Here is a 25,378-nt window from a genome sequence, read left to right as displayed (position 1 = left end):
ATGAGCGCGATACTTTTCCGGAGGCAAAAATAGTGATGATGGCGAAAACTCCGGCATGGGAAAAGTCCTGGAGTTTTCGCCAGCAGTACAACCCTTGCTCAGTGTGAACATGTATGAGTGTCATAAGGATCAGTGATTACTACAATGGCCTTCCTTCAGAAGTGCTCACTGTCTTCGTCAAACATTACTTAAATCGTTGTATGTGTATGTAAGGTGCTTGATGTAAGAGCCTTATTAAAATGCGGTACCTTGGGGTATAGGATCACACAGACAGATTTAAATGGTAGTTTAACGGTGTGTATCGAACACATAGAACATCTCACCTATACAGTATTCCTGGGAGGACATAGCACTCCACACCCCAAGGTCTAACACATGGTTGTTTATTTTTTATCCCCATTAGAATTCCCAAGCTACTCTGTGCTTCCACTGGGATGATACCATATTACCTTATACTGTGTAACTCCTACCTCTTTCACATCGCAAAAGTAACCTGGTATATTGCCGGGTCGGTCCAGGTCAAGGTGCAGTGTGAACGCGCCAACAGGAAAATTGCCGAGTCCGGCGACTCTGCATTTCAACACTGCAACCGACCAGAGTTGAACTCTGGAACAAGCCGGGTTGATGTGCAGTGCGAACAGGCCCAACCTGGGTTATCCAGCTCAGGACTCGGCAAACACCACTGATTGGATGTTCCTGGGTCTCACTTGATGATGTCAGTAGCCAGACACACAGGCAGCACACTGCTGACAACAGCAGAGGCAGCATTCCAGAAGTCTGAAGGGAGTAATACTACTAAAGTCATTACAGCGATGGCTAATTGGAGTGATGAAAAAGTGAAGTGTACACTATGCTGCCAGAAGCTGCATCATGCTCTCACTGGCTGAATCAAATAGCAGTAAAGCACAAACACTCATGAACTCAGGGCTACACTGTGGTAATCCCTCAGCCTTTATTGCTGCAATGCTGTGAGCAGTCCCCACCCCTCCCTTGTGTTCCCTTTTGTGATCTTATTTTTGTGAGCCTGAAAGTCAATTTGTAATGACATTCATAGGGTTTTACAGGGCTGCCCGAGTTCAGTGTGAACAGAGCTAACCCGGGAATAACCCTGGTCGAAGGTGCAGTGTGAAAGGGGTCTGACCAGGGTCGCAGCCAGATTGGACCAGTGTTCAAAATCCCGGGTCAAAGCCAGGTTTGCGTTGTGAAAGGGATATCAGTGTTTCCCAACTCTGTCCTCAAGGCATGCTTTTATACCTAAATTCAGTGTCTGACCCAGAGGTTGGAACAGAGTTCCAATCCGGATCAGACTAGGAAATTTCTCGGCGCCAACCCAGGATAGTCCCGAGTCTGTGCCGTTCACACCGGAGCCGGGGCTGCAGTGATCTGACTCTTCCAGCGTTGATGTGGACACTTGGAGATGACATCCTCTCCAAGCGCCACTGAAGCTGGCCAATCAGCATGCATGCGGCACGCTCCGGGTCATTGTGAACCCTTGTGTAACTGGTAAATAATCAAAAAGGGCATTATCTGGCTTGTTGAGACCTTTCCGGGGTCACTAGTTACCCCTTGTTGTGTAGGTGCCACTGAGTCTAGTGGTTACTTTGGTGGAATGATGAGAATGAATTAACGATGGGCAACTTGATAGGTCCCTACCAACGTTCGAGGCCTGGCGGAGCCTGAAGTGTACATTTATGGTTGTAGACCTGCTTGTGTTGACTCTGACCTGTGACCATCTGGCGATATTTCATAAAACATGCAATGTACGTTACACAGTACACCACAAATCTATACATTTTCCTGTTCTCCCTCATCCCCATACTCCATACCCACAAAGCCTGCTGAGAACCACACGTAATAGTTGCATTACCCGACTACATGTCCCGATAGCCTCACTTTGTACTAAGTGTAATCTGTTTGGTTGCTATGGGCTACATCTCTACTTCTAAAAACCCGAACTTTAGTAAATATACCCCCTGGGTTTTCAGATTTCCCTACACTGTCCAAAAACCTACTTCTAGTTTAATGCTTGTGGTAGATAACTGACTGTAAGCATGTCGGGCATGGAATGATGTCTATGATTAAATGCTCATTGTAAAGCTGTTCCCCATATATTAGCGTTATGTAAATAAAGGTTAATAACAATATAATACATATGCCAACAAATACTTTGTCTGAAAACATGCTATAATGATTTACAACCTTCTATGCCCATAGATAAAGGTAAACTGTGTGCTAATGGAAAATGTGTTCCAGAACTAGTAAATATTGCTCTTTCACAATTTCCCTTAAGACAAGTACATTTGTGAAAAACAAACTAATTAAGAAGTATAATGTTCTCACATAGGGGCTGTTATAAAAGCTGAATATAAAGGATATAGTCCATATTCCACCAAGCTTCATGGTTATCTGTAAGATTTGGATTTTAAATCATTAGACTTATTCATGTAGTCTTATCTTTTATGAGCTGTTTTCCAACTTCACATTTTACAGGACAACGAAAACCCCAAAACTGTTTTCAGCTGTAAGTCAAACCTTACATTCCAATGCAGTTCCGTTAAGTATTTATTGCTTATGGCTAAAGGCACACATGCACTAGACGACAGGCAAAAGACTGTACTTTATGACATTGTAATCATGCAGTCGTTTGTCTGTGATGTGCCTCCACTGAACGAGCAGTCCTTCACTGAAGGCATATCAATCATCTGCAAACATGTTGAACCTGACGATATCATCAGGTTGTACAACATATTTGTATGATGATAGATGTCTAAACGACCAACGATATCGATGTTCTAACTATATAGTGATATAGTTATCGTTCAATCGCTCAATTTAATCGTCTAGTGGTCTTAAGGCTTGTCATAGTGTTGTTGTTGTTTTGTTTTTTTAAATGATGGGGTCTATATACTAAGCCTTGGCGAGAGAGAAACTGGACGGAGATAAAGTACCAACCGATCAGCTCCTGTCTTTTTTTGTTTTTTTTAACGCAGCCTGTAAAGTGACAGGAGCTGATTGGTAGGTACTTTATCTCCGGCCACTCTATCTTTCCTTAAGGCTTAGTATGTAGACCCTTATGTTATAATGGGGTCCCATTTAGGTCAGAAAGCTGAGAATGCAGTCGACAGTTGCTTGGCCTGATCGCCGGATCTCGCCCAATGCATCCAACTACGTTTGTGGCTAAGCTGGATCCTTCTCCTTGGTGTGGCCATGCAGCAGGACAGACCATGCATCAGATGCAAGTTCTGTGGGTTATCAGGAGAAGGCTGTTAAACCAAAGTCACATAACAAAGGAACAACACCATATTTGTACTCTAAAAATAAATACCAGGCCTAAAATAAATAAATTGCAATTACCCTCAGGATGAAGTAGCAAGTCGGTAAAATATTTTTAAAGTAATAGTACAGAATTAATGGCCTGATTCAGAATTGCACATAATCTCAATGCCACACGCAAGCGGATGATTTCAGTCTGAGAATGTCCTGATGGTTATTGCTGGTAGCTGCCGAAAAAATTTGGATGTAAAAGCTGGGGATTTCATGGGGCATTCCTGGGTTGCAACGGAGGTTGGTTAGCCAGATGCGGGCGTGTTGCAGCTAGTACTGATACAGGCGGCCATGTTCAGTCAAATTATCTGAGCATCCATAGGGCTGGTACAGTGTTCATTGATGCGTCTGTTGTTGCATCGTAAGAGACACAATTCCGGATTACCACCGCAGCTGGTGTGCGTCTCGGTACGATACGATCAGCTGTGGCATTCGCATAATTATGCAATAGCATGCACCTCTGAATCAGGCCCTAAGTCTAGGTGGTAATGCAAAGCCACCGGCACAACCGAAACAGTGTATTTTGCTTACAGGTGAGAGTGCAGTGAGCATAAGGCTGCGTATATCGGGCCTATTTCAGCTACGGACGGAATTGCAATTCCAACTGTGCAGATATGGTAATGCAGCAGGAGGCATCACTCCTCCTGCTGCATTACGTATCCGAGCTGCGTAGTCCAGTGCAGCATCGGATACTCTGCGGAACATCGTCCGGCTGAGGTGACCCATGGGGTAACGCAGCCGGCCGCCTCAGATGAGAGAAAGAAGCCAGGAAATCTCTGTCAGCCGACTGAGATCCTGGCTGCTTCCCTCCCCCCCCCCCCCCCCCCCCCCAACGTAGGCGACATACCTATGTGTCGGGAAACTGAGGCCATCGCCGTCCCCTCCCCGCCCACAAATGGCAGCAGACTGTCAATGCGCAGAACGGGTCATGCGCCTGGACAGATTCCCGATCATCGGGAATCTGCGTTCAGCAGTGTACTGCTGAATAAGGCCCATAAGACACTAAAAAACTTCTTGGACAGATGAATCCACATCCATCTATCCTACATGTGGTACCAGTTGCATTACACATCGCGTGAGCGCCGTATGAATCGATAGTGCCAATTGACTTTTTGTGTAACTTGGTCACTTAAAATAGGTCTTAGTCGCAAAGTTATACGAATAGGAAACGCAAGCTATGCGGCATGCCTATATTCTGTGTGCGCCTGTAGCTATATCTGCATGCGAAATGCTACGTTAGTGTCAGCGACTGTGACACTGTAATGTAGTATTTCGCATGCAGCTGCAGTCTCTCACACAGAATATAGGGCCTGATTTAGATTGGATCGCAACAGCGTGCGCAGACTGCCGATTGTTGCGTACCACGTATGAAATGCAGTGAGTATGTGAATTCCCCACTACGATCAGGGCTGCAATCGCAGTAACTACACAGTCCCATCGCAGAGTGATTGACAAGAAGTACCGTTTAGGGGTGGTGACGGGGAGGGGGGGTAGTCGTCAAAACGCAGTCTTGCCAGGTCATTTGAACGCTGTTACAGGGGCGTGCATAAATTAGCCACTGCGATACCATATGCAGCATGAGCTCTAGCTGAGTACCGGAAGGTTAGCAATTTCTGAGTAAGGTCTGACCTTGTGTAAGTTTGGTGAGGCTGCGAAGGTACTCGATGTTACCGATGGTTTCACAGTCTTGCTAAGTATTATGGATGTGTGTAAGGTAAGGTGGGCGTCCTTATGATGTGCTGCGACGGCATAGCAATCGCAGAGGATTAGCATATATTCGCGTGAGACTGCGAGACATTTTAATCAGCATAAGCTGCTTGTATATCCTATTCACATTGCTTTACGAATTAGATGCATTTTAATAGAGATGAGTGGTTTGGATTCTGTGGAATCCGAACCGCTCCGAACACCGAGGATCCGAGTCCACCCGAGCCGAGGCTCCGGTGTTTCCGCCTGACTCGAACGTCATCCTCCAGACGTCAGCTTCTTGCGGGAGTTCATTACTATATAAGGCACCGTGACTCGGCGCCATTTCACTGTGCTGTTAAGTGACTGTGTATAGGGGGGCAAACTGCACGGTACGCTGATGTATGCTGCACTATACTCCTGCCCATCTGCTCTAGTGTATAAAAAAAGGGGAAAATATATATAAAAAAAAATTAATAAAAAGTAACCTCCTCCTTTTATTTTTTGTGTGCTGTAACCCACTATGTACTGTATACAAGTGCTGTGACTCCTTAGACCATTTCCCTCTGTGTATACAAGCACCGTGACTACTTGGGCCGTTGCCCCATGTGTATACTGTATACAAGCATCGTGACTCCTTGGGCCATAGCCCTCTGTGTATACAAACACTGTGATTCCTTGGCCGTAGCCCTGTTTGTATACAAGCACCGTGACTCCTTGGGCCATAGCCCTCTGTGGCTCGTATTCAAGTTGAGCTGAGCCGCTATACTTTTTTGCCTCCCGGACTTTTCACCTACATCGCGTGTTTGGCAGGCGGATAAGTATCGCGCGCGTGCCCGCTTATCCTCGTATTCAATTTGAAAGTAGGCGAAAACGTGACCCGGCGAAACTTAAACAAGCGGAAAGTACTATTAGATTTGGGGAAACCAGTCTGACACCCCCCAAAAGATGCTCTGACATGGGGGTTCCCTATGATACCCCCCGATTTGGCTTGCTGAAGGTATTTGGTGTTTTTAAACGGGCTCAATAGCTGCTAAATAGCGTTTTTGTATAAGTGGTGAAGAATAGTATTCTGGATTTTTTTTTTTTGTAGAAAATAACATCCCAGCAAATTTGGGGTACTTGAAAATGGGGGTCAGCATATTTTAAAGTTGCTAAAGTTAAGTTGAAAAATTAGAGAAAAATCCACCTGCCGGCAAGCACCTGCAATGTAAAAAACACCTGGGGCATACTTGGAGACCCCCACAGAGTCAAGTTCGCTAGTTTTTAACTTTGTCCTCCAACATTTTTTATTTTTTTTGCCCCCAAATTCAAAGTGTTTTTTTTGGGGTGTCCTTAAGTGTTTTTAAAAAAATGTTTTGACACAGTTTACCTTTTGGGGGACTGTCTGAAGGCTGCACGGGGGTTCCTGCAACATTGCACCCCAAAACCCCAATTCTGCACTTTTTTCCGCCTGCTATACATAGGCGGAAAGTCTTCCAAACTGAATACGGCGATACTTTTCCCGCCTGGCAAAATGACTTCCTCGGCGAAAAGTTTTCGCCAAAAACAGCTTTTCGCTTCAAATTGAATACGGGCCTTAGTATACAAGTACTGTGACTCCTTGGGCCGTAGCCCTCTGTGTATACAAGCACTGTGACTCTGCTGGCTGTACCCCACTGGGTGGGTGAAAGGGCCCTACGACAGTTCCATCTTGCACTACCTGTCATTTCTGCCACTGCTGTGTGTCAATGTTTCATAGCTGTGCTTTAAACTGGTGTCTGTGCCGCTGCTCTGTCGCTTAGTAACCAGCCAGCTCACTGCAGCCTTTGGCCAATAATGGTGAAAACAATATTGTGAGCTGTGAGGTGGTCTAAACTGACTGTAAATTAATGTTATTGAGGTTAATAATAATCTAGGAACAAAAAAAGCCCAAATTATGTGATTGTAGCGCTTTTTTTTGTACATTTTTGTAAAAAATCCAAATCCAGTCACGGCGGTTTGGCAAATACAACCCGGACGATGAATAAGAGCCAAATCCAGCATTACAGGGCTTGTGCACATCTCTACATTTTAAGGGAAAAAACTGCACGAAAAGACAGTCAACGCTATAGAATTGCACCACTACATGGTGCGCTAGAAGGACTGTTTAACACACAATGTTGGCACCTCTGTATGTAAACTTGTAAGGCATGAGTGCTTCAGATTCAGAGGTTCAGTATATACATCTTGTACTGAGCAGCTGATGGGCGCTGTGCGGATTGGTGGATTCACACACACAGAGGTCCGGAAACAGAGTCTCTCCCAGCTTTATTGGAGCCTGTTCGTGCTGCTGGAAGATAACGGCACACACCTAAAGGTCTGCATTCCCACACATGATCAATGATAATGCAGCTTTTTTTCTTTTAGAATAAATATTTATCTGGGCCATTTAGGAGGTATGCACGCAAATTGGCTCAACTGGCCGATATCTTTGCTGGTATTGCAGCGTGTGTACTGTAGCTTTAAACTTTGCCAGATTGTGTCCATGGATTGCTGCTAGTAAACTGTATTTATGCTCCACTACCCTGTGCAATCAAATATACTGCTACTGTAAATAAGAATGTTCTTTAATAATGATTCCTTACTTATGTTTGCTGATATCATGCCGAAGACCCCTGTATTTCGCGCCACAGTGATTGATACAGTGGTGCCCTATGGTATTCTTTATTTATGCTATTGGCCTATCCCCAAACTGCAATGCATAGCACAACTGCAGAGTGGCCAGTATACCGCTTGTATTTTTGCAAGAGATTCCTGATTGCTATTAGGAGCATAAAATATAAAAAAAAAGAAGAAAAAGATTATAATCTCTTAGCAAAAAATAGCAATGAAAATTAAGACTTGTCAGCATTGCCTATCCATAGGACTAACATTGCGTCTAAACATGGGAAATCATGTTGTCTTATCTATACTATTATATAATAACATATAATGCAATGATCTATGGCATACTGATGTGACAATCAACAATAAAAAAATCTGCTAATCTTTTTTCTTTTCTTGCAAATTGTCACAGTAGAAAACACTATGGGAGTCAGTCCCATTCCAGGCGAAGGGTGCCAGTTGACGCTGCAACGTTGTCACACATCGCACCCTTCACGGCCCCACTCCGGTCCCTCTAAATACATCTATTGCTTGTGCAAAAATATTCTGTGGAGTCGCTAAACCTTATTGAATGTGTTGCTCTGAGAGCATAGCGGAGTACGGACACATCTGTAAATTTGAAGTTTTTTTTAAAAAAAAAGTCTGACAGAGAACCTGCAATTGTGTGTATTTCTGTTTTTGGATTAAAAATCCTGGCCACCAGAACTGAATAACCTGCACGTTAATCGATCAGCACTTGTTTTTTTGAGTTAACAAAGAATTAATTATTGCACTCTTTCACCCTTTACGGTAAATTTTTTTTTAAATGTCTCTGCAGCCTGGTGGCTTTTTGTGCAGCTGGTTAGTTATACTGTATTAAAGGTCTGTAACTAGGGTGGTGCGACCTGTGCCATGGCACAGGGTGCTGTTCAGGCCTATCAATTTTCTGGTTATCATTCTCACTTGTATCTTCCTCCTCTTTTATCCCCAGCATCTCCTATCCTCCAACATCTCTTCCCTGGTCCTTCCCCATGAGGCCATGGCCCTTTTTCGGGTGTGCTTCTTATGTCCCTATTTGAAAAATAAGCGTGGGAGGGCCGCTCCACCGCCGCCGCCAATGCTCTTTCTGGCACAGGGCTCCAGTTACGGCTCTGCGGCAGTCTTTGGATGTATAGACATGAACCAGATTGCTACACTGCCCTTCCTGTTATATTGCATCTCAGAAAACAATAGCTCGTACTGGCCCCTCCGGTATCTCTATTACTGCTTCAGCTCTCTGCCCACATCAAACAGGCAGCCCATGGGTCTGGGAGGTCAGAACTTTGAGAGGTCACAAGAAGGTAAAGTTAGGCAATTTTCATGTTTCAAGGATAGCCTAGCTCTTAAGGCCGCAGCTGTGGAGAGATCAATTTTATTAAGTTGTAAGTCATAGGAGGCAAACAGCATTAGCTGTAAGGCTGAACAAATCATTTATTTTTGTATCATTATGGCTTCTGTTTGTTGAAGAAAAAAATCTCGTTCCAGGAGAGTGAGCAAGATTTTGTTGATACTTACAGCAAAACTCCAGCTAAAATAACCCTCCATAGAAGTCATGTTCTTCTTTTATATTTTTTGAAGGGCAAGCATCATTTAAAAGTGGTATATTTACAGTGTTGACCTGATGGAAAAATAGTTGTCGCTTATTGGCCTGGAATGAGAAAAAAAACCTGTGTGTCATCAGATTCTAATTAACATTTAACTAGCACCTTCTAGAAGATAATAGCTAGAACCTGATTGGTTGCTATGGGCAACATCACTTTTAAAACTCACTTCTAAAAACTCTCACTTTAGTAAATTTACCCCTAAAACTGTGTAAATTCCAGCACTACGATTTAGCTGCAGTAGAAGCTGTTGTAAGTATCATGGGAACGGCTGCTTTTCGGAGCAGCTGTCCCCGCACTGGAGCAATATTTAATTGCTTCCTTTATTTTAGTATCCACCACCGCAAGTCGCGACTAATTGGATACTCCCAGAACTAGGGAGTTAATTTGTCACCTGGTGGAATGGTCAAACAACCAGTCTTTGCATTTAGTACACTCCTCCCATCCTAGCAGATAGTATTCCTAGGATGACTGGGGTCATCTAGTAGTGTTCATCGTAGTAATAAATATGGGTCTTATTTTTGCTCTCAAGTAATCGTGGGCATCACAAGGGAGCGACCACTACAAGATTGTTACAGAATGTAATTGGGATACCTACAGCCGGGATGCTGGCTTTCGAAATCCCGGCGCCGGAATCCTGACAGTACAGGAGATGCCGATGCCGGAATCCCAACAACCGGCATCCCGATTGTAAGTATTACGGGCCAGTTAGGTGATGGCTGCATTGGGGGGGAGGGTAGGTTTAGGTGCCATGGGGGAGGTTAGGGTTGGGCTGCGGACTGGGGGGTTAAGTTTAAGCACCACTAGGAGGGAGTTAGGGTTAGGCGCTAAGGGGGAAGGGTTAGGTTCAGGCACCAAGGGCGGAGGGTTAGGTTTAGGCACTAATGGGTAGGGTTAGGGTGCAGGGATACCGAGCATCGGGATGCCGCTGCTGGTATTTTGACAGCTGGAATCCCGATTGCCGGTATTTCATACCCAACCCGAATGTTACACAGGGTTGAGGCTAAGAGCAATGGGGTGTGTCTGCTTTGCTTTTATTTGTTTTTTTCTCAAAGAGGATAACTCTGTTTAGGTTTTTTCATAGTATGTTCATTTATTTTCAAGTCCTCTGTTTAGAGTGACTGTTGTCCCTTTTGTGGTGTGCAACAGAGTACAATGCAGGAACTCGTGTAGATGGTTAATGTAAAACCTATATATGGCAGTGGTCCGTGCCCTATAGGGCTTTAATAGAACTCCTGAGAATTATGGAAATGGTTTGTGTGTGTCTCTCTCTCTCTCTCTCTCTCTCTCTCTCTCTCTCTCTCTCTCTCTCAAACCTAGCCCTAGTTTAGGGCACTAGCTCACATCTTGAACTCTCTCTCCAGAAGCAGCTACTATGCATGTGTCTCTCATAGTCTCCGAGATTGGTGGTCCTTCCTGCCACATGCAGGACTGGACACTGGCCTGGTATAGCTTGTTGGTTGCCGCCTCACAGTCTGGCCTGCTTCCTTGCAGGTACCATAGCTCAGTCCCAGTGTTTGATAGCCTTCCCTGTATCACACAGGTCTAGGCTCAGGCCTCCTGGCCCTCACTGGCTTGCTAGCACAGTGAGCTCTGTCTGACTGGTCTGCCTCAGTCCTCCCTGGGCTGAGTTCACTCGGCAGCCATTAGGCATCTTCCCACAATGCCTTTCTAGTCTGTGTGGGCGGATCTCCCCTGCCCCACACAGTCTGCTGCTCACCAGTGCCACCTCTGGTGATACTGCCACATATCCCCCTCCCCAGCTTGAAACCCCTGGGTTCAGCTACATGGGACGAGGCATTCTCATGACTATGTCCCTCTTCACTCTCCTCATGAGGGAAATTCACTGCATTCACGGTCATACAAACTCTTGCGGTCTCTGGGGGTCTCATCCTCCAGATTCCAGAATTAATTTTTCTCCTAACTTTTTTCCTCACTTTGTGGTACTTCTTGCTTTCTATATGAAACACTTGAGATTCATTCTTGAGCATGTCAAGCTTTAAGGATTTTAGGCACAATTTCCCATAGTGCCTGACTTCCTCATAGACAAATCCAGCAGAATTGCAAGTTCCATCCTGCTTGCATGAAGGCATTGTTTAACACAAACCTGAGTATTATTCTTCACAAGACTCTCAGAATTAACCTTCTTTAAGGTTCTGCTTTGCACTGCAAAACTGTGATTGCATCACATTCACATCACTCTGAGGGCCTAATTCAGACCCGCTCGCGAGCGCTGAGCGCTCGCAAGTGGGTCGATGGTGCCCTAGTGCGCATGCACACGACGGAGGGAGCTCCGTCATGTGCGAGACCCGCATAGCGACAGCCAAGCTGTCGCTATGGGTCTCGCACCAAAGGGGGCGTGCTGTCGATGGTGAGTGACAGCACGCCCCCTTTGGTGGGTGGGCCGGGGGTGTTGCTGCCCAGATGGAGGCGTTCTACCATCTGGGCAGCAACCATCACTAGTGATGTCAGTGGGAGTGCTTTTGGCTCTGATAGAGCCAAAAGCACTCCTGGGCTTGCGGCAGCGAGACCCTACTGCAGGGTCTCGTCGCAAGCCCGATGGACCATCTTTTTGGTCGCTCGCATAAGCTGTGGGTGGACACCAACAGCTATGCGAGCGGCCAGGAGGCCGCTCCATTTTTAGGTAGGAGGGCCCTGATTCAGAGCGAGCGCTCTGGTCAGAGCGTCCGGCTCTGAATCAGGCCCTGAATCCACGGCAACAAGAGTCTCATCCTTTGAAGCCATCACTATCTCCTTAGACTTCTGTACATGATGATCCTTTGCTTGACAGGTCATGTGATCACCATGTGTATACGCCAGTTCTTTATAATCAACTTCAGACACGGTTTTGCCATCTGGACCTGTGTCTCTTTGGGAGCACTTCACACCTTCAGCTATCACTAAGCTGGAAGTCACTGCAAGGAATCTCATCCACTCTTACAAGACAGACTTTTATGGAATTTCCCAACTTTGGTACAACTATTTCAGACGCTGCCACTTTTAATACACATGGCAACTCCAGTTCTTTGGTATTCCTCTCCGCTTGGAATCTTTGCAACTGGTCCTGTGTACTTAGACACTTTTTTCAAGGTTCTTCTTCTGTTCTTGCAACTTCCAAGCCCTGCCATGGGCAAGGTTAAGTTCTCTCTCCAAAGATTCACTTTGCTTTGCAGCTTTATGCAGACTTTCCTTCAGGAATACATTTCTTTCTGTCAGACATTCTGAAACTGCTCTAGCTGCAGCTAAATCTGATAGGAGAGTTTGTACTTGCTCTTTACAGTTGACTTCAAGACGGACCATCTCCATCTCTTTTCTTTCACTGTCACTTTCCCACTGAGCGTGAGTCTGCAGCATCTGGAGATACTTCTCTTTTACTTCACAGAACTCTTCAGCCAGAGAACTTTTCTCCAATTCACAATCTTTAATGGTGTCCACACAAGTGAAACTTAGTCTTTTCCTTTTAACACCAGAGTTAGATCCACCACTTTCACTTGTGTGCGCTCTGCATCACTCTGATGTCTCTGGACACATTCTTTCAACTCTTCCACTTCCTGCTGAAGTACCACACACTTTTGCTGCAATTCAACAATATCTTGCACTAATACAACATTCTTTGCTAGGAGCACATCATTCTCATTCTTTGTAACACCTTGGAAAAGTTTAGCTTCCTCAAGGTGTTCAGACATAGCTGCCAATTTGAGGTCTGTCTCTTTAAGAACTTCATGTTTTTTATTTCTTCCTGCTCAAATGCCATTTTCAAAGATGACAACTCACTCTGTAACGTCTTTTCAATTTGTGCATGCAAAAGCTTCTCTTTTGTAGACTTGTCCTCCAAGTCGCTTATCTGGTCGCAATAGCGCATAAGTGTTTCACGGTAAACTTCACACAGTCAACTTTTTCCATGCTGACATAGTCCTCTCTAGACGGACCTTGCACCATACACTGACCACACACACACTGACATCTTTATTCTGCTTTTGTAAATGTCTCTGTCAACGTAATAACATTGTTTACCCCATCAATTTGAAAGGATTCACCACAGAGGATTTGAAACTGCTTTAAATCCCTTCCGTGTAACCGACTTTCTTCACATTCAGACTGTAAACTCCAGCCCGGATTTTTCATCTCTCTAGATTGAGAATGAAACTTTTTAGAATATTTCTTTTTGTTTCCCATGATTCTTGGCACAAAAAATACACAGGAACAACTTGTTTTTGTTTTCACTGTATCACACTTTGTCTTCATAAGAATTTTTAACACAGCAAAATATTTTTCTTCATGTGGCACTACAGTTACCAGCATGTATCAAGCAGTCTCAATAGCCTTTCAATCGGAACCTCTGCTCTCTTAGTACCACACCTTGATTTAACGAGCATGAGCAATTCACCAGGATAAACCACACAATTTCTTTTAATCCTTCCAATGCTAAGGAAGTACACACTTCTCTTCACAGACCATATACTTGCAGCAATAGTGCGCATTTGCAGAATTTTTTTTTTATTTAAACAGACTTATCTTCACTCACCAGCCTGATGAGCATTGCACTGTTGAGTCCACTATGCAGGTGCAGTAAACATCCATATTTCCATTAGCTGCTGTAATCCACTTTCTGTGCAGATCTTTTTGCGTAAACCTGTGTGCGTGGAATCTTTATGCCTGCATTCTCCACCATATGTGATACTTGGGGTTAATTAGCTCGGTAGACTGGGTTCAGTGGTGCAGTGAGTAGGTGCAGAATTAGAGTCCACACGTAGCATTCCAGTTAAATAAACATAAGTGGTGTTTTACTTCCAGCATGTGAAATCAGGAAACAGAAAAATAATAAACAAACCTAGCCCTTGTTTAGGGCACTAGTTCACTTCTTGAACCCTCTCTACAGAAGCAGCTACTCTGCATGAAAGTCTCTCACAGTCTCCGAGATTGGTGGTCCTTCCTGCCACATGCAGGACTGGACACTGGCCTCCTGGCATGGTATAGCTTCCTTAGCTTGTTGGCTGCCGCCTCTCAGTCTGGCCTGCAGGCCATGCAGGTAGCATAGCTTAGTCCCAGAGTTGTATAGCCTCCCCTGTATCTCACAGGTCTAGGCTCAGGCCTCCTGGCCCTCACTGGCTTGCTAGCACAGTGAGCTCTGTCTGACTGGTCTGCCTCAGTCCTCCCTGGGCTGAGTTCACTCGGCAGCCATTAGGCATCTTCCCACAATGCCTTTCTAGTCTGTGTGGGCGGATCGCCCCTGCCCCACACAGAATCTGCTGCTCACCAGTGCCACCTCTGGTGATACTGCCACACTATATATATACATATATATATATATATATATATATATATATATATAAATATATATATATATATATATATATATATATATATATAATTTTTTTATCATTCATTCATTTTAATAGGCGTCTGCGTCTACTATTAATGTATGCTCGGCTGCCAGTCTTGATCGATGCTATAAAGCAGTGATTTTTAACTCTAGGCACACTACACAAGATTTGAAAATTGCTAAGGCACTCTATCCGGCGATGCAGAGTGTGTGACCAATGACAAATCATAAAAACATTGGCTTCCACATAAAAATATGCACATATTGGCCTCCTCAGCAATAAAACACACTGCAGTACAAGTACGCTGACCTGACCACCGTGGCACATTTGATAACAGCTCATGGCACACTAGTGTGCTGTGGCACAGTGGTTGAAAAACACTGCTCTAAAGAGAGAGTGCCTACTTTTCTGGGGTTAATAAATGTGAATCATGGTTAATACGTTAAAAATACCCACATTCTAGTCCTATTTTTCTATGAACGGCCTGGTTTGTATTTTTCTGTATTTCCAGTCAAGTCTTTTTCTGATTGTTGCAAACTTTCTTTTACTTTCAGTAGTTCTGTCCCCTGCATCTGTGGTAATAAGCAAGGTTGTGGCTACAAGGCTTATATTCAGAATGCATACTTCCAGCATAGAGTAACCTCTACAGCTAGAGCATTTGATACTAGGATTTACCTTTTGATCTATAAAACAAAATGACACTCTGGGCCAAATATAATAGGGTGAGCGTCTTGAAAATGTGAAAGTTTTAGCAGTAAAATTTCACATTGGTCGAGTTTTATCTTCAAATGGGAAAACATCTGGATCGGAGTTTAAATCGTGAGAGTTTATTTTAATCTAAAAACGTGAGTTTACATGTTCTCGGACTCTATTACATTGGCCGAGTTTAAATAGCGTCAGCTTTTACTGCTAAACTCTCTTATTTTCTACTCTCACCCTATTACATTTGGCCCTCAGTATTTTTCCATCTGTTCATAGAACGGCTGAGTTGTAGATTTATAATTTAAAGTGTATCTGTGATCAAAATGGTTAATGTCTTGCCGACTAGTAAGTGACTTTTCTGCTAAAGTTAGAGGGATAAAAAAAAAAAAAAATCTAAAAGTAATTATGGTGTTTTCTGAAAGACAACACTATTACTCTACGTTCTTCCTGTGTCTGCAGGTGGTCCTGGAAGGGAGGCAGAGAGAGAGGGACGAGGTTTGGAAGATGGTAACAGCGTGACCAGCCAGGAAGAGAGGATTGAGGAAGAGGAGCTGGAGGACGAGTCAATTTACACCTGCGTTAACTGCCAGCAGGATTTCGATTCCTTGGCCGAGCTGACGGAGCACCGGACCCAGCACTGCCTCGGAGGTAATCCCAAACTAAGTTTGCAGGTCTGACAGGTGGTTAGCTGAGTAATTGGACAATGCAGCAGTAGGGGGTCTGAAGCGAGAATAACGAATTAATCATGTCATCTTTTACAGATAATGTCATTTTTATTGCTCTACCTTAGGCCCATCAGTTGCTGAAAATCCATTGCTATCTTTCATCACAGCCTCATTTTTTTAACCCTTAAAACTTTAGGTTTTTACCTCTTTTGTAATAATTAAAGGCTATACCATGAATATGTGTTTATGATTATACATGTGTGTATTTTGCATGTGTATAAGTCTGTGTACGTGTGTGTATATGTGTGTGTATATAATATATATATACACAAACACATACTGTGTACATAAGTATTTTCTATAGAAAGATATATTTAGTATTTATGTGTATGTAATATATATATATATAATATATATATATAATATATATATGTATAATTAGAATTGTGTATGTAATGGATGGAAGATTTCAGTTTGGTGTGCTATGTATATTGTTTATTTTTCTTAACTATTGTGTTTTCATCGTTTTAGTACTTTCGTATATCAGTATTTAATTTTCTTTTTATAACCTGAAGTCCTATACACAGATTTAATAATGTGCCACTGACATTCTGGTGCCACCTATATCCTCTATTTCCACAGAAAATAGTAACCATTCTGCCAGCCCCCCACATTTTGTATAGATGTCCTAGTAGTGAGACATTGTGACGTAAAGGTTCTCAGCACCGTAATACTTTGCAAGAAACATTTATAAAACTCTTAAAAGCTTTCATGCTGTGAAAGCTTTTACTCAATTTGATGCCATGGCACCAAAGAATAACATCGTGACTGAAGAAGTTTCTTTGAATAGAAGTTTTGTTACCACTTAGTGTACTGGCATAGGACGGGATATATTATGCATTGCATTTTGATATGAGTGACCCACACCATGCTTTGTTATGCTTTATTTTCGACTTTATAGCAATTTTTTAGAGACCAAAAAAACCCCTAGTCCTAAGTACATAGGGGGAATGCAATTGAACAAGAGTTTGTTTAGCTCCGGGAATGAGTACCCGGAGCTATTCAGCGGATGCCCTGTAAACCCGCGACTAGAGGAATACTGCTTGCTCCGTCCTGAGGTGCGAGCAGAAATCCAGCTTGATTAGTGCCACAACATAGGCATTGGAACTAAGGGGGGGTCAAGGGGGCGCCCTTCACCCACCAAAACATTTGAAAGGTGCTGGTCAAGGATTGTGCTTTATAGCAATAGGCTGCACAGCCTCTGCACTGCACGGAGAAGGAGGTGGTGTAATGTGTGGTCCTTAAGTTAAATCTAAGCACATTACTACACCTCCTCCTTCGTGCAGGGCAGGGACTGTGCAGCCTATTGCTATAAAGCACAGCCCCTGACTACCCGCGTCCGCTGCTACAGTCCCTGCAATGATCCTATTTCCCCTTCAGCTACAGAGGACCCGGACGTGACGCCCCCCCAGAACACTATATGTACTGAGAAGCTATATTTCCCCTACAGCTACAGAGGACCCGGACGTGACGCTCCCCCCAGAACACTATGGACCTCATTCAGAGCCGCTCTCTCTGAATGGGGCGGCCGCTTTTCTTTTGAAAGGCGGCCTCCTGGCCGCTCGCTAAGCTGTGGGTTACCACCCACAGCTTTAGCAAGTGACTAGGTGATGGTCGAGACCATCGGGGCTTGTGACGAGACCCTTGGGGTCGGGTCTAGTCTACCGCAAACCCCAAGCAGCTTCCTGCTGTAACAGAGCAGGAAGCTCCCTACTGACATCACTGGTGATGTCAGTAGGGCCGCCTACAAACGCCAGGCGTTTCTTCAGGAACGCCTCCGTTTGCCTGGCCACCCCACCACCACGCCTACAAAACGGGGCGAGCTGTCGATCAACATCGACAGCCGCCCCTTTTGTAGCAAGCCAAGGAGTGAGAAAATGTCTAACTTGCTCCGGGGATGGCGCACACAGCGCGTGCGCATTGCCCCACCATTGACCTGCTTGCGAGCGCATAGGCGCTTGGGTCTGAATGAGGCGAGCGGGTCTGAATGAGGTCCTATATGTACTGAGAAGCCATATTTCCCCTTCAGCTACAGAGGACCCGGACGTGACACCCCCCCCCCCCCCTTTAGAACGCTATATGTACTGAGAAGCTAAACTGATGAAAAAGTATTCAGCATGGGAATAGCTACCTGTGTTGCCTCAGACATCTCACACCCTATCGCTCTCAAAGTACAAGTATATGAGGGCACAGCTGTATAGTACTGGTAGAGTACCGTAAATCTGAATTGGCTGTATTACGATGCACTGTATCATTGCTTCAATTTGACAGTGTTTCTCTTCAATTGCAATAGAGAAAAAGTTATCAGAAAGTTAAGCAGATTCACATCTTTATGTTGAGTGAAAGTTGAATAAGCCCTTATTATGATGCATTGTTACTACTAGCATTGCAGCTATTTACTGTGATTTTATTACTGTTACACAGACTAAGTTGACACAATATAGTGCAATTGCTTCAGCTGAGGCTTACCAAGTAAAATGACCCTGGAGGACAAGCTCCCGTGCACACCTTAAACGTACAGGAGCCTTTGCCGCTTTTTAAGTACTGGCCCAAAACGACCTCCCGATCAATATAGAGAATAATTGTGCTGATCATCCTAAAAAACAGCATTGAAATAAAATAGAGCTAATGGCTTCCAATGGGATACTAAGCAAAGGTAAATCCTGCTGTACTCAGACTTTGCAAGGCTATTAACGCATCCTCTATAGGACCACAAATATATCCACTTCCTTCTGTCCGTTAGATGCACAAACATTGCAATATGTTACGTGTCTCAGGGTTTACTCTTCTTTTCCTAATTCTTATGTCTGTGGTCTTCTGCAAATAATAAATATAGCAACTGATACTGTTTGCTGAACAATTAAGGGGCTTAATGGGATAATTATGCATTTTCCCTATACGTTTTACTTTGGATTATATAGGCGATTTTGCACAGCTACCTGTAGAGATGTACTGTACCTCAGTCTATTGCTTGGGTTACAGGTTGCGCTTATTTTACAAAACAGATGAAAGTAACTCGGAGAGTGTATGAGAATGCAATGAAAAGTGTCTATAAGGAGTACAGTACAGGAAAGAAGATTATCTGCACAATCAATTCTCTTATAAACTTTGCAAAGCCAGAAATATTAAAAGTTGCAAAGCCTTGAAAAAAATATGCTATTAATCGTACTGCGTGTCATTCTTATTATTACCAGTTATTTATATAGCGCACACATATTCTGCAGCGCTTTACAGAGAATATTTTGGCCATTGGCATCAGTCCCTGCCCAAGTGGAGCTTACAATCTATGGGCGGAATTCAATGGTTTACGCGGTCCGGATCTCCCGTCTAAAGTGACAGGAGGTCGCGGGCCGCTATTCAATTGCTGCTGTTTTTAGCGCTGATCGCGCCCAAAGTGGTCGGGTTTAGCCACGTAAGGCAGCTACCCCCGACCAAAGTGCTTGGCGCGACCGCGAAAACTGATGTTTGGGCGCCCAAACAGGTCACTTTTAGCACATTTCAGCTCGCACCCTGCTGGGGCTGCGAGCTGAAATGGGGCGCTGGCAGCTGATCGCGTCCGACAGGAGCAACAATTGAATGGCTCCGTCGGGTGCGAAGGGGGGTAGAAACAATTGAATTCCACCCTATATTCCCTACCACATGCGCGCACACACACACAAACAATTGGGATATTTTTTGTTGTGAGGCAATTAACCTACCTGTATACTTTTTAAAGTGTGGGAGGAAACCGGAGTACCCGGAGGAAACCCACGCAAGCACAGGGAGAATATACAAACTCCGCACAGATAGGGCCGTAGTGGGAATCAAACCCACGACCACAGTGCTGTGAGGCAGTAATGCTAACCATTACACCGTCTGTGCTGTGTCATGGACTGCCATGGCTACCGCAGACACATAGCACATGATGTAGTAAGAAGCGAGGCTTTCTAATGCCGCTATGAGCTCGCTCTGCACTGTGTATTGTAAATCTCTCCTGATATGTCTTTACTTGTGGGGTTTATAGGTGCTGTATAGAGGAGAAGCAGTGCCATTTGTCAAAGTTATGAGGTGATTGATGACCAGGGTTGCATACACCATAGGGGAGACCCTTATGCCATGGAATTTGGAATACCTAGTGCTAACATGGCCTGAGCCATGTTTCTTAAGTTACTGTGTGGGATGCCTGACGCATCGCACTGGTGATGCGATGCATTCTGCCGTTCATCGCATGCATGTCGGCGTTGGTAATGCCGGTATGCATGACTATCCCTGCGAGGGACCGCTCTGATGGTAAGACTGGCTCTTTGCGATGGAGGGACTTCCGGGTCTATGACCCAGAAGTCCTCCGGTATCCTTCTGCGCAGGTGACGCGGGGGGGGGGGGGGGGCTTTCATGCAGGTAGGGTTTCGATTGCTATCAGCACTCAGCCATAGAAGCCCATAGGCTTCACTCTGCAAACACCATCAGGAAGATAGCGTTACTCACCGCAACCTGCACTCCGGGACTTGGTGCATTTGAGAAATGCGGTCAAACCCGCATTTTCGGGGTTTGACCGCATTTTTCTCCTTGATCCACCCCGCCCAATATCCAGAAATAACATCTAAATACTTCCTGTTTCCTTTTTGTTTCTCTGAAACTCTGGGTGATATCGCTGTTGATTGTAGAATGTCTTCTCGCCATGGGTTTTGTTAGGCTGCACTCAGTACTTAACCATTAACCCTTTTAAGCATTGGCATCAAAAGATGTTTTAATCGAAGTGTAAACAAAAAAAATTAATTTAAGTGGATATAGAGATGGAACCAGGGACGTGCTAAGCCTCCCCTGTCATACTGAGATTTTATATAAAAATAGAAGAATACAAAGAAGATATTTATTACTTATAAAAATCTTTGTTTATTGTAATAATTTTTATAGTTAACACTCATCAGCTTTGCAGGGAGACGAGAGATGAGACAGCAACAGCTCAGCCTCGCTTCTGTATAGTCACACTGCTTGCAGAGCTGGGGAAGGGGCCCCAGCTCTGTATGCAGTAAGCTGGCATGCCTCTGAGTATGGGGTCGTACCTTGAGCACTGATGTACACCCTGGACGTGTCATGTGCTCAGGAAGTGCACTGCTGTTTAGAGATCGGAGTTGAGTCGGCAGCAGCAGCAAGAGAAGAAACAGTGATGCAGGTAGGAGAATGAGTGGACACAAGTGTAGTGGGTGGAGAGTTACAGTGAGTAGGGTCAGACACAGGCTCCCAGCACTCAGACCCATCTCAATGTGTGCCTCCCCAGCCATTGACCTCACTGCACGTCATTGGACGTTATTGGTTCCAATGACACCATACCCACCTCTACTGCCTTCACTCAAGCAAAAGTGCTGGTAACCACTGCTCTTCAACTGTTTCGCATGTGGTGTCCTTGGCATGTTCCTAACTCTGTAATGTCCCTTTCACACTGCAATACCAGGTCACACCCGGGATTTTGTATATGGGTCCATCCCGGGTGCGACCCGGCTGAGACTCCTTTCAGACTGGAGGCCTGACCCGGCTTATTGCCTGGTCAATGATGTCACCACTGTCATGCGCCGGGTCGGCGCTTGGAGGTGAGATCATCTCGAAGCATCGGCTCTTTTTATGCTGTGAACGGGTTCCCGGTCGTATCAACCTGGGTTACCCAATCACACTTCACTGCGAGCCTCGTTGAACCCGTGTTCGTTACCCAGGTTGAAATGCCGGGTCGCTCACCCCGGGTTATTTCAACTGGGCCCTTTCACACTGCACAATATCCCGGGTTATTGCTGGCAGTGTGAAAAGGGTATAAGTAACTTAAACATATTGGGGCAGATTCATATATTTACGAGATTCCTTAGAGCCCTTTCTCAACGATTCCTTGAGATATTGATGATGATAATATTGGAGGTGTGAGCAAAATGGAGTTGTTGTATTTTATGATTTTTTTTTTTTCTTTTTAAAGACTTAATTGAGTTGGGCCCCATAAAGTTTACACAGTTGTGTTAATGGTAAACTAGTATTAATGAGGTTTTTCTTTTGCTGGGCCCAGCTCATATAGAATCTCAATACAGAGATGTTCTATCTAGGTTTGTATTTTAACAGTAGGCTTTTTGTTTAATACAACTTTCAGATATGTTACTTGACTTACAGTAAAAAGTTATTTTAAAGCACACATATGTAAACAATAATGATATATAATTAGTAAGGTATAGATATGCCTTATTCTCCCCTGCATTTTTACTGTAGATGCTCTCGTTTTTATTTTCGATCCTGCAAGGGTTAATCTGTTGCTAAATTCTCTTGACCTGGATTTCTTGTCCTGTTTACCAATAGTCTTCAAATGGCAGTTCTAGTTATTACACACGTGGCTTTGAGAATTGATGTCCCAGTGACCTTGTATCTGTGTTTTTACCCATCCTGCAAAATTAATAATTTTTTGGGGAGCCTGGATTTTGGTAAATTTGGCCTTTTGGGTCACTACTAATACACCTCCCACTGCAGGCGGCAAAGTAATATACTCTTTTGCAGAGATATAAAGTAGACTGGCCCCCCTCAGAGCCTCTGATAGCAGAGGTAGGACTGGCGTAATAATCATGGCTCTTAACAGTGGCAGTGTCTGTGACACAAGAAGCAATAACACGTCTGTGGAGCCGAGAGCCTGGGGGTGATAATAGGGTGAGTTACCAGTCTCTGCTGGCCGTAATAATTGGGCTTCTCTTTTTTTTGACCCTGCTCGTGGTAGAACTGTATTAATACTTTCAATAACATGTCTAGCATGGCAGTTGTAAGGATAAGCTCATAAAGTAGTACTAGGTTTTAGTATGCTGAGGCTACATCGTAGACAGTTGCGGGGTTAAAGGACTTAATTTAACTTTAAATGCAACTACACCTTTTTTTTGTCTTCATTTTAGCTTATATACCCAATTAGGGTAAGAAGAAGCTGATCTTTAGATCTTCTTTTTTACATCCTACACATGTCCTTATTTTATCCATCGTTTTTGCGCCAAATGGCATGAGACGCTTGGCATGTTCTAGATTCTCCACCACAAGTATTGACTAGTACTTTGTCCTAAATTTGTCGCGGCTAATAGGATAGCGCGACAAGTACAAATTTGCACAATAAGCGATTTTTTTTTGCAAACAAGCGACTTATCGCGGCTAACTGGATTCCCTCCCACAATGGTACAAATTGCTTTTCATTTGGTGTAGATTAGTAGCTACATTATAGCACTGAGGTCTTGGGTTCGATTCCCACCAATGCCCTATCAGTGTGGAGTTTGTATGTTCTCCCTGTGCTTGCCTGGATTTCTTTGGGCTCTCCAGTTTCTTACTACAATCCAAATAGATACTGGTTGGTTAATTCGCTTATGATGAAAATTGACACTGTGTGTGTGTACATGTAGTAGGGAATATAGGGCCCCATTTAACAAGGATCTTCAATACCAGTGGCATATTTAGTTTATACCACAGGTATTCATAATTACTTACCTCGCCAGGGAGGTCCAGCAATGTCCTCGTCGTCAGTGAGGTCCTCCTCTCCCAGTGACTGGTTACTCTGTCATGCTCATGTGCGACAGTCAGTCTGCGCATGTGCTTGACTGTTTAAACTGGCGGGGACCCGGCAGTGCCTGGATGGCTTTTCTGAAGCCGGAAAGGCTGCTGCTGGGTTTCTGAAGCCGACAAGGCTTCTGCTGGGCCCCCATTGCCAATGGTAACCGCATCACTCTTCTCATCTAAAGATGGCAAGGGCAATGCAGTGACAAACAGCGGTAATCTAAGGTTGCTGCTGTTTGTAAAATACTTGAAGGATGACGGAACTTTAGCGAGTGCTAAAAGGGTTATGCATCGTTGTTAAATGTGGCCCATAGATTGTAAACTCAGCTGGGGCAGAGGCGGATGTGAATGACCAAATATTCTCTGTAAAAGCACTGGGTAATGAGTAATATGTGTGCACTATATAAATACCTCTTAATAAAAAATATATTTCAGAAAGGGACGGAGCCTTTTGCTTTGAGGGCGTGTTGGATATCATGCAGTGTTATTTATGCACCAATAAATGAATGCCATTTGAATTGAACTTTTCGGTAGATGTTTACTGGCAACATAGGGCAACGCTACTTTCTAGCCAGCAGTATTAGCTCAGTGCAGAGTTTCCAGAGATCTGATGTAATGTGACCAACCATCATTTTCTCGCAGTCTCCTCAATGTAAGAATATTACATTGCTGTTCATGTGGACAGCATAGGAGGCTCAGTACACAGCTCTATGGATCTGTATACCCTGCTATTTCCCTGGAGGGTTTCTCCAGTTGCGTTTCAGTTCGGAATGCAACCGGAGAAAATGCTCCTGTGGATGAGCTGAAAGTCCTCTTGTGCTGCTGACCGCATGATGAGGTAATTGGTTAGCAGATTGGAAAATCATGTATACAGCAAAGGGTGTTGACTTGTCCCAGCGTTTCAAATATTGTTATTTGAGCTCACTGTGGGCTCATTTGTACTGGCTGCTTATGAGCCAGAGCAGTGGTTTATGGGACATGCAGCTCTGTCTGTCAGCTGATGCTTGCTGTAATTGTTGGTGATGTTGTAGTGACATACCTTCAAAGGACCAGATTGGTAAAGAGACCAAAGCAAGCAGCTCTGAAATAATATCGTAAATCCAGTATTTAGCATTTGTTTTAATCTAGGTAGAGTCTGTGTAATAATTGGACTGTGGGCGCCTGATTCAGAAATGTACGCAAAGCCGATAATTATGCAGTGGTCAGATTATTGGTAAACTGCGCATGCCACGGCGACTATTGACCGTCAGTGTGATTGACAGACAGGGACCGCTTGTGGGTAGCAGCAGGGAGGTGGCGACCCAAATGCAGGCGTTTCATGACCGTCTTGTGGCGTGTCTATGACTGGGGTCCCGTACGCTGTTAAATTGGCTCCAGCGTCTTGGTTTCCGCGGCCATAGGATTACTCAGACGGTCAATTACCGAAGGATCTGCGACCGATACTGCATTTTTGTAAGCAACCGCTTGGATTTGCACTGCTGTCTGTGGACGTTTCAGTACAAATCCCGAGGGCTGTGGTATTTGCATAAATTCGCACAGCCGCTGAGTACAAAGAGACGCGGCGGCATTAGCGTACATCTCTGAATCAAGTGCAAGTGCAAGGATAATAGTATGAAAAGTTAAATTATTCCTAAAGTGACTTGAGATTGGATGCGATATCGAATTGTTTTTGGGCGCCTATGCTTTTATCGCCCAAAGAGACAGAGTTTAGCCGCATAAAGTGGCGAAACCCATCTACAATCCTGGTTAGAGTGCCCAAAACCAGGACTTATTGCCCATTTCTGCTTGCCACTTCAAGTAGGTGCGAGAAGAAATGCTGGCTCCAAGGGCTATCACTCACGCA

At 44.3% G+C, this 25,378-nt stretch overlaps 1 protein-coding gene across 3 annotated transcripts in view; it reads left to right on the top strand.

Annotated features, from left to right (window-relative positions):
- The window catches only part of ZNF423 (zinc finger protein 423), a 287,251-nt gene that overhangs the window by 66,701 nt on the left and 195,172 nt on the right, over positions 1-25,378 (top strand). For all 3 annotated transcript variants that reach the window (XM_088471879.1, XM_088471878.1, XM_088471881.1), the window contains exon 3: positions 15,740-15,928. Coding sequence is in view for 1 of the 3 variants with exons in the window: in XM_088471878.1 (XP_088328004.1) it covers positions 15,740-15,928 (189 nt within the window). In the remaining 2 variants the exon portion in view is untranslated. The remainder of the gene's footprint in view (positions 1-15,739; positions 15,929-25,378) is intronic.

This window comes from Taudactylus pleione, unplaced genomic scaffold (genome assembly GCF_031769625.1).
Source record: "Taudactylus pleione unplaced genomic scaffold, aTauple2 ptg000117l, whole genome shotgun sequence".
In the NCBI taxonomy this organism is placed as follows: domain Eukaryota; kingdom Metazoa; phylum Chordata; class Amphibia; order Anura; family Myobatrachidae; genus Taudactylus; species Taudactylus pleione.
Note: the sequence above shows the minus strand (reverse complement) of the source record. Positions and strands in the feature narration are given on the sequence as shown.